The 14,090-nt window shown below is 35.2% G+C and overlaps 2 protein-coding genes across 2 annotated transcripts in view; both read right to left on the bottom strand.

The window, feature by feature from the left end:
• Window positions 1-210: 210 nt before the first annotated feature.
• On the bottom strand, window positions 211-10,236 carry LOC107705419 (BCL2/adenovirus E1B 19 kDa protein-interacting protein 2-like). The gene is made up of 9 exons (XM_016508708.1): window positions 10,040-10,236; window positions 7,023-7,103; window positions 6,874-6,944; window positions 6,037-6,288; window positions 5,731-5,922; window positions 5,556-5,658; window positions 5,326-5,457; window positions 2,225-2,311; window positions 211-313 (listed from the first exon to the last, which is right to left on the bottom strand). The coding sequence occupies exons 1-9, from the start codon at window positions 10,081-10,083 to the stop codon at window positions 211-213; spliced, it is 1,065 nt and encodes a 354-aa protein (XP_016364194.1). The 5' UTR covers window positions 10,084-10,236.
• A 1,161-nt stretch (window positions 10,237-11,397) lies between these two features.
• LOC107705398 (protein prune homolog) overlaps window positions 11,398-14,090 on the bottom strand; it is a 12,130-nt gene continuing 9,437 nt past the window's right edge. The window contains exon 8 of the mRNA XM_016508674.1: window positions 11,398-13,298. Coding sequence (XP_016364160.1) covers window positions 12,888-13,298 — 411 coding nt within the window. The 3' untranslated portion in view covers window positions 11,398-12,887. The remainder of the gene's footprint in view (window positions 13,299-14,090) is intronic.

The following is a 14,090-nucleotide window of genomic DNA, read 5'->3' as shown; positions in this document are numbered from 1 at the left end:
AAAAATAATAATTTTTTTTGTAAATTATTTAGAGAGAAATGACCAGATATGATGGGAAAAACCGAAAATTATAGAAGTTGGACCCAAACATTTTTTAACAACAAATACATTTAAGATTTATGGAAAGATGTATGCCTTTATTATATATATAGTCCAGGTTTTTAAATAATGATACGTAGACAGTGCAGTAATGTGGCCTGATGTAGACACTCACTGTCTGATGCAGTCTGGGATTTGCAGCTGGGCCACAGGAACAAACTCGGCCAGTTCTTGCAAGCTGTGGATGAAGCGCATCTTCCTGCTGAATTTCTCACTTCAAGAGAGAAAGACATGGGTCAGACTGAGAGCTTTAGGTATTAATAATGTTTATGGCCTTTTTTAGCTCTGCTTGCTAAACTAATGATCATCTGTGCTCACCTGATGAAGGGTTTGATGACGGTGATTAACGCTCTCACGTACCAGGCCGGGTGAACCACGAAAAGGCCTTTCAAGTCTTTCTTTAACCTTCAGAAAAGAAAATAGATTTAATACCTCAATCAGAATTATTTCCTTAAATATCATAGAAAAGACATGTAGTATGTGCAGTTTAAAAGCTCAGGTTGTTCAAGTGTGGCCTTGTATAAATATTTGCACATAGGAGTCTATTAAATGAAAGCACATTCAATGGGCCACTTTACAGGCAGCAGCAGCTGAATATTAGAGAACATTTCCCCAAGAAGAAAACCATGCAGGCACGATTATATATGTAACAAGTACAGTATAAACTGACCAATGCGGCTTCTTAGAGCAATATTACACACACAAATTTGTTTGTAATGGCTCTGATTTGATTGCATTCAAAGTTTGAGCATTTGTGCTGAAAACATTCACACGTGATTAAATGCTCAAGTACAATGCATTTTACAGAATATATAAAAACAGAGTCAATACCACTTTACAAGACTTGTTTAAAAAAGCCAGATAGTAGTTTGAAGAGTTTAAACCATATACATATGATGGTTCATACAGGTTTCAGATAACATGCATACGACAAGATTTTGTAACCATTTAGTGCAAATATTAAAACGAATATTTATCCTAATTTGGGTATGTTCACCACAAATCCAAAAGGAAACGTTATTGGCATTTCTCATGCCTTAATAGAATAGGTTCTATGAAGAGTGAAGGGTGTATTGTCATTTTCTACAGTCTGGGAAACATGTTTGTCTGTTTTTGTATAACAGTTTAAATGCAATAACGTCAAACAGGCTTTCATGTTGCTCACAGACCTCTCCTGACCCACCTTACAGCATGACACAGCTGCGTCTCTCTGAAGGACAACACTGTCTTTTTGTATTCCATCAAAGATTCGTCTGGTAGGAAGCTGTTTTTCTGTCATTAGGGCATTTGCCCTCAAGCTTGACCTTTAACCCCAGCCTGCCAGCTCCAATTCCCACATGCATGTCACCCCAGTGTGAAGTCTATACAGTATGTACACCTCTGCTCTCTTCCCATCAGACACCTTCACCTGTTCATCTGCTCGTCATACCTGCAGAGCAAAACAAATCATCTCCATCACTTTCACTGGTAGTGAAAACAATTAAGATAAGATACTTTTTGATATCAATTATTTACAGAAAAAGCTGTTGTAGGGATAACAAGGTAATTATACTAGTTAGATTCAAACATCACTTTCACTGGAATCTATTTTTTCATTTATTTGAAACAAAGAATTACATTTATTGATAATATTGATTTATAAAATACACATTTGATGATACATTTGGTGTAAATTATTTACAGAGAAAAGACTAGATATGATGGAGAAATAGGGAGGAATGTGGTCAAGAAATTATACAGGTCACTTTCACTGTTATAATTTTTTGATAATTTATTTAAAATAATAATAAAATTACATTTATTCAAGAAATCTTTTAATTAAAATGAACACATTTTATGAATAGATTTTAAATGTAATAATTTTTTTTTAAATGTAACAGATTTATTAATTAAATGTATTTATTTAAAAAAATAATTTTTATTTTATGAATACATTTAATTGTTTAACACACAAAAATGATACCAGTGAATGTGATATGTTTTAATTTACATTAAAAAAAATCTTCCTGCTGAATTTCTCACTTCAAGAGAGAAAGACATGGGTCAGACTGAGAGCTTTAGGTATTAATAATGTTTATGGCCTTTTTTAGCTCTGCTTGCTAAACTAATGATCATCTGTGCTCACCTGATGAAGGGTTTGATGACGGTGATTAACGCTCTCACGTACCAGGCCGGGTGAACCACGAAAAGGCCTTTCAAGTCTTTCTTTAACCTTCAGAAAAGAAAATAGATTTAATACCTCAATCAGAAAAGCAAAGGCAAATGTATTAGAACTTAAAACTATTTTTGGTTCCAATAACTGGTCCAGTAACTCTCCCACTGGAGAAGCACGATGCCAGCAGAACATGACGACACAAGGGAGCAATCGCTGACTGGCACCAGCACCACCCTGACCCGTGTGAAACCATGAGAGGCAGGGCGTTGAATCATGGGACACAGACAGGCAGAAACTTGGAGACGACATCTGTTTACGACATATTTCACTGGTCTCCTAGCCCAAAAATCATCCACAAACTTAACCATTTATATTTAGTTTCTTTCATATATCATTTAAGTGTTAGCGGTTATAAGGCTCAAATACATTACTCTGAATGCTACATAAAGTGCTACTTCTGATCTACAATGGGGTCCAAAAGTCTGAGACTGTCGGTAAAAATCTTTTTATTTTGCATTTTAAATGAAGTTACATTAAATTCGACAATTTAATTACAAATAAATACAGATTCTAACTTTAAAGATTTTTTTAACATTCAAATTTAAGTGAATTATTTGCTTTATCCCCCTTTTTTGCTTTAAATATTTGAAAAAGTTCATCTTTGTATTTCAATGGAAGCAATATGGAAACAAATATTCACTTTTTTGATATGTGATCAATATTTTGTGTTCATATTTATTGGCATTTTTGTTTAAATACAAAATGCTCAATGTTTATTTCAATTCGATTTAGAATAGGATCTCATAGTGTTTGCACTGAAACTGTGGAGAAAGTAGCTAAAATGCCTTCATCACAGGATTTTCCCTTTAGATTCACTGGTATTTCGAATGAATCCTCTGTTAATTTTCCTCCTCGCAGTTCCTTTTTGATTGTGTGACGTCATGCTTGGTGTTTTTTCTGTTGTTTTCTGTTGCCGTCTGTACAGTCAGCAGCTTATGAGTGATCTCAGAGGAAACTTCATGCAGTGACGCAAAGGAGCCAGTAGGAATGACAAATCAGGCTTTCAAGAGCATCCCACACTCCTTAGTTCCTCATTTCCCAAACTGATCTTACATGATAAGATGACCTTGAATTTCCTGAGTATACAAAATCCTCACATAAAACATTTATGAGACTGACCTTCACCTGGAAGATTAGCCGTTAGATAGCTACGCCATAACATAGGGAAATCAAACAAGAATTTACAATTTTAATTATTTGGTTCGTCAATAACCACAAAACAGACCATTTCAGAATCCTGTCCTGATCCTAATCGCCCCATCGGGTTTATTTTGGGATAATGACTGGCTGGCTGTACATAACCAAAAATTACTAGAGAAGTAGCCTACGTTGAGATTTTGTAAATAACATTGGCGCCCATTGAGAACAGTCACACTGGCCTTGGAGAGCCGACACTAGAGTATTAAACCTTAAAGAACTAATCCGCAATGAAGTATGCAATCTAAAAATGTCTAAATATAGCAACAACAACAAGAAAACATGACAGCTGAGAACAGGTCAAGGGTTATCTGAGGAATGTCTGGAAGAACTCCGATAACATGGCCTTCTTTGTATGAGTCCACAGCATTCCGATCATATTTCATAAGAGGGGCATTAAGAAAGAGAGAGTGGAGGTGGGTTCTTCTCATGTTTGACACGAACTAAACTAAAGGAACACGAAGACTGTCACAGGCAGAGCTTAGACACACACGCCCTCTTCTGGAACTGATGGAAACCGCCACTGTAGTTTCATGAGAAATCAAAGTAGTTTTGTTGCTTTTTTAGTGCATGTGTTTTTGTCTACACTAATGTTAAAAAAAAACAGAAATATTGTGAAATATTATTACAATTTTAAATAAGTGTTTTCTATTTTAATATATTTTCAAATGTTATACATTTCTGTGATGGTAAAGCTGAATTTTCTGCAGTCATTACTCATTACAGTCTTCAGTGTCACATGATCCTTCAGAAATCATTCTAATATGTGACCATGGACCACAAAACCAGTCATAAGGGTCAATTTTATGAAAATGAGATTTATACATCATCTTAAAGCTGAATAAATAAGCGTTCCATTGATGTATGGTTTGTTAGGATAGGACAATATTTGGCTGTGATTAAACTATTTGAAAATCTGTAATCTGAGGATGCACAAAATCTAAATATTGAGAAAATTGCCTTTAAAGTTGTCCAATTGGAAGTTCTTAGCAATGCATATTACTAATTAAAAATTAAGTTTTGATATATTTACGGTAGGAAATTTACAAAATATCTTCATGGAACATGATCTTTACTTAATATCCTAATGATTTTTGGCATTAAAAAAAAAAAAGATAATTTTGACCCATACAATGTATTGTTGGCTACAAATATATCCGTGTGACTTAACACTTGTAGTCCAGGGTCACATATGCTGATTTGGAGCTTAAGAAAAAAATCTTATTATTATCAATGTTGAAACCAGTTGTTCTGCTTAATATTTTTGAGAAAACAATAGTTAGCATATTCTATTGTTTTCTTAAAAGCTGGCAAAATAAACTTTGATCAGATATACACAGTTACAAATGAGTCTTTCTCTTCTGGAAAAAGTGAACCAAAATTATTGATGATATCATCTCTTGCTCAGGGGTGTATGCATATTTTTGTCCAATAAAATGATTTCTAGAATAAGAACGTCTCATCCCCAAATTCCACCTGCCACCAATTAGCAACAGCAAGTAACTTTGTTTTGTTGTGCTTTTCCAGGCTGTCTCAAACTAAAGTCTATTGGCTATCTGCCCTGCCACAACTTCCTGTTTCAAAAGTAAATATGTCAACATAAGAAGCAAAATTTCACTTGTCAAACCATTCCAAGAAGTCTTTAAAAACCATATGAAATCAATTTAAACAATAACCTTTTTGTTGGCCACACAGAAGGATAAAAACAGAATTAGCCAATGATATCATTATACAACAACAGAAATTGATTGTTGTCTTCAATTATAACATTTTTAACTTGATGATAAATCATAGTAACTTCAAGTATGGCTCACCTTCTGTCGATGGACATGTAACACTGTCGAAGCCACTTAATCCCAGGCATCTTATTGCGAGGGGCCATTCCACACAGATACACCAATATGTAATTCTCAGACACCATCAAGTCCAACGTGCCAATAATGTACCTAAATCCAAATAAACCATTAAATGTGAATAAACATTAAAGTTTTAGAAAATAAAAGTCATTGCAATGAAAATTCATCCCAAATCAATCAGTTTTTACCTGAAGAGATTGTCCATCACATACTCATAGTGTTCGGTTGTATTTTCTGGTAGGTAGCAGGAAGTAAACATGATGATGGCTGTCGATCCGTCTCCATAATATCCTATAAAAGGTCGATTTTAGTTGGTAATTTCAGTAAAGCACATTCATCCTAGCCTATTCAACAAAAGCTCACCTCCGTGGGAAAGAACTTGAAGGTACGGCTCCAGAACGCTCATGTTGACTTGGTAGTCTTGGCCGCCAATATGGAATCGCCTCCATCGCCGCCCATTGCTGTCCACCTGATCCAAGTCCAGGTGTCCCATTTCTGCATGCTCTAGTAAACTGGCTTTTCTGATCGCTGCTTTGCCCATCCTGGGAAGATCATCTGCAATGACCACAGTACTAGTGGTAAACCACTGCTCTGCGTAGAATTCCCTGTCCCATACTTGTGAAACTGCTAAATGACACAACCCTAATGAATGTCAAAATAACTGAATACCTTCCCACTCTAAGTCGTGCATGCTGTCTGGGAAGTTGTAAGACTCGCTGTCTGAGGGGGTCTCTAGGGCCTCCAGGTTAATGTCCATCTCTAGGTCATCATCAGGAGATGGTGAAAGAGCAGAGGCATCAAACTCGTCAGATTTCACGCTCCGGTCAGTAGAGGTTTTATCCAGTGTTAAACTAAGAGTCGGCGCTACTAGTCGCTTCTTCCTGATGGTATCACCTGTAAGGGCCAGGCTAGTTGGTGGGACTAGTGGAAAGAAATAAAAAGAGAGGTCAGGCATTACACAGGCATATATTGTGTATACGCTACCAATTTTACTACATTTTTATTTTCAGGTATTTTTTAGCTTTCTGTTTCAAATAAATACTTTTATCCATTCAAAGACTTGTATAACAGTTTCCACAAAAATATTAAGCAGCACAACTGATTTTAGTATTGATAATAAGAAGAAATGTTTCCTAAGCACCAAATCAGCGGATTAGAATAATTTCTAAAGGATCATGTGACACTGAAGCCTGGAGTAATGATTGCTGATCTTTGCCAGCACAGTATATTAATTAATTATATACAGAATATAATATACGGATTAAATCACATTTTAAAATGTACTAAAGAAAGAGACTGTTTTATTGCAATACTATTGCAAATTGTAATATTTCCCAATATTACTGTTTTTACTGGATATTAAAGCAAATAAAAGCAGCCTTGGTGAGCATAAGAGACTTCTTTCAGAAACACTGAAAAACACTGTAGTGCATCTATATATATGAGACAGATATTATATAAGAGGCAGATATTTTGGCCAGTAACTAATTGGAGAAATGAGGTTACCAGGCCTGTTTCCCTCAGCTCCAGGGCTTTCCTCTTCATCGCCAGGACTCTGTGTGTCCTCAGGAAGAGGCCTACAAAGATCACATTATTTAATCCCATTTGCACTTAATATGAACATAAATAAGGTGCATGTATCTAGTGCAGTTTACCTGGGGAACTCCTCATCCTGCCATTCCTCCCGGAGCTCCATGTCGGGGATGAAGGCTGATGTCTTGGCGTTTTCTGAATGCCTGCAGGTATAAATTGAACATGTAAAGAAAGTTAATGGGGCTTCTTTGTCCCTATGTCAAAATTTTATTAATTATTAACAATTAAATGATCAGCAGGAAAATAACTTACTCCTCAATTTTGTCCAAATAATATTTCCAGGTTTGTTTGTTTTAATTACACAGTTTTAATTAATTGACAGTCTGATGTTCAGTTAAAGGCAGGAAAACCACACTAGGCCTACTAGAAAATGGCAAACTATGATCAATAGTAACAGTGAGTGCTGGTGATTAGATAGATAGATAGATAGATAGATAGATAGATAGATAGATAGAGAAACAGGGCTGTGTACGCTTGAAACCTCGCTAACGCCCATCACATCGCTCTTTACGGACATATGTAAATAATGGCAGTGTAAACATGCTAAACTCACCTTTTCAATAACCTCGTACAAGAGATGCTTCTCAAAAACAAACCGCTTTTTCATTTGGTAAAAAAATAAGTATTTCCTAAGAACATTACAAGCGCTATAGTTAAACTAATTTATTATAGGCTACTGATGTAGCCTATAACTAGCCATTTACCTTTACAACGACAAGGGCGATTCTTTCTCTACCTCGCCCAAGCAAAGCACCTTCACGCCAAACACATAATTCAGCCAATCAGAGCGCGTCTCCGCACCTGAGAGAGCTGTTTCAACGCCCCGCCCACAACCCTACAGCTGTACACGTTCAATGTCAGCCCAGGGCTTCATAGCTGCGGAGATTTAAATCCATCAACTCTAATGGGTTATAAAATAACCTATTCAAAAATAGTTTATGCTAAATAAAATAACATGAACAGCTTGGGACAAAATTTTAACTTTAGTTGTCATTAGTTTTGAAAACAGAAAAATGTATGAAATCCTTCATCCCGAAGGTTTTCTTTCTATACTAGTTCACCAGCGAGTTCAACAGCATCACACAAACTCTGGTGAGTTTTAAAGTTGTTTTAAGCTAAATTTTGAGTAATTGTGCTTATTTTTTGTGCCACAACTAGTGTCAGTTCTGTGACACAAACTTTAACGAAATTGTTTAGGATTTTAAAATGAATTTCCTTCATATTAGGTAGCTCCTAAAAACCATAAAAACAAAATGATGGCTGCATTTAATACGTGTGATGTGCAAAATTTGAGTCAACACTGAAATTTTTCTTTTACTGATGACAATTTACTGAACTGAAAATCCGTTTGAAACCATCAAGTAGTCTCAATTCTTTTATTCACCAAAGTGAATGCTAGGTTTCTTAATATTTATCATTAATATTTAAGATTAATTTTTGTGTCAGACAGTGCAATATATAGATATATTGTCATGCAATTTTTTGTGAAAACGGAAACAGCAGCATATGATCCCAAACATAGATTAATACCTTAACAGATTCATCCAAAACATGCACTGCATCTACTTTTATTCCAATATTGTAGCTTGTATTTTCTAACCACTATTCAAATATACTGAAAATAGCAATTCTATTGTGTCAGACTTGTCAAATACAAACTCAAATATAAAACTTGTCCTTGTTTCTACCTCAAGTATTTCTTTACGTCAGCACATGTGGTAATTACACGTGGCACAAATGACCAGAAAATCTCGTTTTGTTTTCAGCTGATTCCGGGCAGGTAATGAGCCTGTGTGCTCCTGCTGGCAGCAACATAAGAGCTTCTGTCGAACGTCACATAACTCAACCTGTTTCTGATGTGAAGCCATTATCAAATTCATTCAGAGCTTGATGGTATTGTCTTCACTTCAACCATGTAACCTTTACATACACTGTACACTATTGTCCCGCAAGACTGCTCCGAGATTGTACATTATTTCAAACATAACTGCTCTGAGGAGGCTGTATGTTTTTAGTTACTGACTGACTCGCTAGTCAATACAGCATCAAGACACTGTTGTGTAATCTCAAGCCCAGTGTCGTCCTATCTAAGACCTTATCAGATGTCAAAATGTATTTTAAGAAATATGTAGGGCGTTTTTTTTTAGAACAATATATGACAATTGTGGCAGACAACATGATACCTCCACACTGCAAAGCATAAGGTGTGTGCTGTTTCAGCAATTGTTCTTTGATGTAACTCTTATAAGATTTAGTAAAGTAATCGCCTGCTGGGAAATCCTTTGTCCTGGCTTGTAAGATGCTACAGTAACTCATTCTGTAACTTGTTGTTATTAAGGATATGGGTATTATTGGTCATATCACATAAACACTGAGGGTTTTTATGACACTAAGTTTCATGCATTCTCTTCTTGTCTGAACATGAACTTGGAATTTGGTATGGAAATTAACAAGTCAAAAGACCTATTCTGTGATTATAGTAGAATTAAGAGCTTTAAATCATCTCAATTTTACAGTCTCAAACCATCAAGTTACAATGACATGTAAGTGTTTGTAGTGGTGCCAATGGAAATCAAACATTAAAGATTAACGTATTTCCCCTTTAAAACAACATAAAAACTTACAAAACTCTACATTTTTGTCAAATTTTTCCATTTACATTTGGATGTTTAACTTGTGACAGCACTGACACTCGTGTCAAATATAAATGACAGAAAATCTGATGGTCTGTCAGATGAAAGGATATGAGAGATGATGTCTTTCTGTGGTTGTTAGGTCTCAAATATTAGTCAAGAAGATTGGCAAAAGTAGCGGAAATCAGTTCAACGGCAACTTCCTTTTTCTGAAATCTTCTTTCTAAATAACTAGACACAGAAGTGTTACAAGGATTTATCTCGCGTCCTTCTGCTGTACGATTCACAGTGCAATGGAACAACTCGTACGTTTGGCAAAAGCAGCGATCATCATCCAATATGCGCTTATGACCTCTTATGGTACATGTTTTGATCTTATAAATATGTTTTGACCAGGTATTATAGTAACTGAAACCCTTAAATCATCATTGTAAATTTTGACTTACCCATTTGGCATGTACCCTTCCCTCTGATCTGAGTAAGTCCCCATGTCTAAAGTCTTTAAAATGAAAAGTGTCTCGATTAGAAATGCATTCAGTGAACTCAGCTGCTGACCATGACCTGAAGTGTTTCATGAGCTTCACCAGTTTCAGTGACTGTATCTTGTGTCTTGTGTTAGGAAACTCACCCTGACTGTCAGTACAGGTTTTTCAACATTTCTGACTTCTGCTGACTGAATTGTCTGTCTCCCATTGGCTCAGCTGCTTTGAGCACTTCTGCTCCCCCACAGGGAAGGCTGGGAAGGTGGAGGGAGACTCCACAGACAGGCATGGCTACGTGGTCCTAATACCCTTGAGGTTACAGGCTCCTTCAAAAGACAATTAACTACTCCATATCTTTAGCTGTTTATATTCAATTAGGTACATACACTACTGTTCAAACGTTTGAGGTCAGTAAGTTAAATACTTCTATTCAGCAAGGATTCATTAAACTGATCAAAAGTGACAGTAAAGACATTTGCATTACTCAAACAAATGCTTTTCCGATTTCAAATGAATGCTGTTCTTTTGAACTTTCTATTCAAAGAATCTTGAAAAAAAACGTGTCACGTTTTCCACAAAAATATTATGCAGCACAACTGGTTTCAACATTGATAATAAGAAATATTATTTGAGCACCAAATCAGCACATTAGAATGATTTATAAGGATCATGTGACACTGAGAACTGGAGCAATGAATGTTGACAATTCAGCTTTGCCATCAAAAATCCATTTTAAAATGTATAATTTTAAAAAACATATTTGGATTTGTTTATTACATTGTAATAATATTTCACTATATTAACGATTTTCCTGATGAAATAAATGCAGCCTTGGTGAGACTTTCAAAAACATTACAAAATGGTACTGACACCAAACTATTAGTGTGCAAGAACAATAAAAAAATTAAAAAAAAATGAATGCAATGAAATTGTGTCTTTATACAGACAAAGCTCACAAACCACATATGGAACAATTTGAAAACGTTTTATTCATAATGAGTCACAGAGAACTTAAAATAAAGTCCTTGGCAATAAAATACTTGACAGTGGATGTGCTCTTGAATGTCCTGTTTCACGACCATAGCACAGTAATACATTTACATTAAATCAACATTTCATACAACATTATTATGATATTGGCGGAATCGACTAGTATGTGCTTAGTTCTCCCGAGGCAGCATGCAGCAATCCTCTGCTGTCACCATGTCAAATCTCACCAAACTATCGGTCAGGGTTAAATCACAGGGGATACACAACACCTCAGAACACCAACATACCATCTTATATGTTTCACGTCCAATATTAACTGATTTTGTTTAACGCTTAAGTCGTAACTAAATTAGCTCTTTATCTTCTATGGGGAAAAAACCTCTTTATATAACTGTCTGACAGAACGTCATTATATAAGATTTGTCCAATTAGGCCTTTAAAATGCCTTGAATTGAGCTTTTGTATTTATTAATATAATGAATATTATAATTATGATGATAGTCCAGTATGATTGAATCTGCTAATAAGCTGCTGGGCGTATAAAAAAAATCAAACGGACCGTTCATGAAAATCTCAACAAACTCATTTTTTTCAACCCTAATTTACCCAACAGCCGTCAAATCATCAAAGAAATTATGTAAGATAACATAATAGAAATGAACAGAATACTAAAGTTTTAAATCCCAAATGTTTAACATGCCGAACACACAAATACAGCTGAGGTCTTTGGTAGTTAATGGTAAAATCTCATTGGCTAAAATGCAGGTGCCCTGATTCTAATCAGGAGCAGGTCAGTTAACACCTATAACATGCAAAAGGCCACAGGTCACTTTTCACGTACCAACAATAACTCCTTTACAATATTACTGGGGAATCATGACAAGATGTACTAATTCAAAGAATGTTCATCTTCATTTACATTTGATGCTGCGTGAGATAAAATGACATAACGTCATCAATTTAAGATCTACGGATTGCATCTTTGGCACGCTGCTAATTACCACACAATCATTCTGACTCATCCCAAAAGGAACTGTGTAAATGCTGATATACTTGCACTGTTTGCAGACAAACAGGCAGCACTGAAAAAAAATTAATAATAATAATATATAATTTATAAATGTTAATATGCAACTCTAGTATTGTTTCAAAGTTTAACTGAAATCATGACTAGGATAAAACTGTAAGAGTGTTACTTTAAATGCATTTTCCATTCGGTTTTGTAAATCAAGGGAGAAGTCAAAACGATTTTCTGTGGGAATCAATGCCATGCCACAGACATGATCTGCAGACAAGCTGAAAATAACTTCTTTAATTAACACTACAAAGAATTAAGTATGTTATTTGTATCAAAAGCAACAATAGCTACCACGTTATAATTAATTGTATAATACCGGAAATTCATTCGGAATCAGTTTATTCCATTAACTGTCAGTTGCTAGCTTGCACTGGGTGCTTATTGTCAATTTTAGATAATATGTGTAAATGTTTATATGTCTCAATGAGACTTCTGATTAATTTAGAAGATTAAATATGAATATGACTGCGAACAATAAATAAACAGCCTAAATCGGAATTGTTTTTTACGATAGTCAAACTTTAAAAATTGTATATAAAATGCATTTTTGTAATGCTCCATTCGAATGAATGGTCTCTTCAGACTGTATCGTACCTTTTGTGAGTTAACCAGATCAATAAAGTGCCATTTCCTTCTCAAGCCCTGATGCAGCACTGTTGGATATGAACTTCATCCTCTTGAAGACGCAGAAGGACTTTCCTTCTCCAGCTCTAATTCAAGACTCTCTTGGACAACAGATTCTCATCACTGTCCCTCAGATGACGTGTCCTCCATGCTGGCCATCTTGGTAACTTTCTCCACCAAAACCTCAGGACTGATTTTTGGTAGGCCATTGTCCAAGGGACAACCTTCCACAAGACTGTTCATTGGCGTTGGAGGAACCTGGCCATCGTCCTCTATCCCAGCGTCCTCGGGACATTGTTGTGAGTCACTCTGGTCCTGATTAGAATCATCGTCCAGATCTAGGTCCTCTATGTTCCCACTTTGATACACTTTTCTTTCCCTCTCCTTCAGGAAGTCTGCGATTATGGGCATTACCTTCTTGCGGGATGCTAATGTGTTACCCTGTATAAAGGCCTTCACATCTGGATATGGACTGCTCATTGGCTTAAGGTCCAGACTGGGGTTTTTGGCTTTTTCTAGTGCTTTACTCATCTATGAAAAAAGAAAATACAGATATCAATTAGTAAAGTGAGAAAAATCTATAATTTTAGCTTTCATTTTTAAAAATGTGTATTTATTTTATTTTATATTTTACTGTTGAAAAGTTTGGGGTTAGTAAGATGTTTAATGTTTTGGAAAGAAGTTTGCTATGCTCAGCGAGGCTGCATTTATTTGATAAAAATGACAGTGAATATTGTGAAATATTATTACAATTTAAAACTTTTTTTTCTGTTTTAATCCATTTTAAAATGTAATTTATTCCTGTGATGACAGAGCTGAATTTTCAGCATCATTACTCCAGTCTTCAGTGTCACATGAAATTATTGTAATATGCTGATTTGCTCAAGAAACATTTCTTATTATAATCTTCAATGGTGATGTGAAATGTTTTTGTGGAAACTCTGATAATTTTTTTTTCCAGAATTCTTTGATGAACAAGAAGGTTAAAAAAATATCACTTCTTTGAAATAGGCATCTTTTGTAATATTATAAATGTCTTTACTGTCACTTCAAAATCAATTTAAAGGGATAATTTACATTTAGTCATTGAGCAGATGCTTTTATCCAAAGCAACTTACAAATAAGGACAATAGAAGCAATCAAAATCAACAAAAGAGCAATGATATGCAAGTGCTATAACCAGTCTCAGTTAGCTTAACGCAGTACACGTAGAAAGGTTTTTTTAATTATATAATAAATAAAAAGAAAACCGATAGAATAGCAAAAGAATAGAGCAAGCTAGTGTTAGAGGCCTTTTTTTGCTTTTGTTAATTTATAATAAAT

Source organism: Sinocyclocheilus rhinocerous, unplaced genomic scaffold, assembly GCF_001515625.1.
Source record: "Sinocyclocheilus rhinocerous isolate Xijiao unplaced genomic scaffold, SAMN03320098_v1.1 scaffold222, whole genome shotgun sequence".
NCBI classification, from domain to species: Eukaryota; Metazoa; Chordata; class Actinopteri; order Cypriniformes; family Cyprinidae; genus Sinocyclocheilus; species Sinocyclocheilus rhinocerous.
Note: the sequence above shows the minus strand (reverse complement) of the source record. Positions and strands in the feature narration are given on the sequence as shown.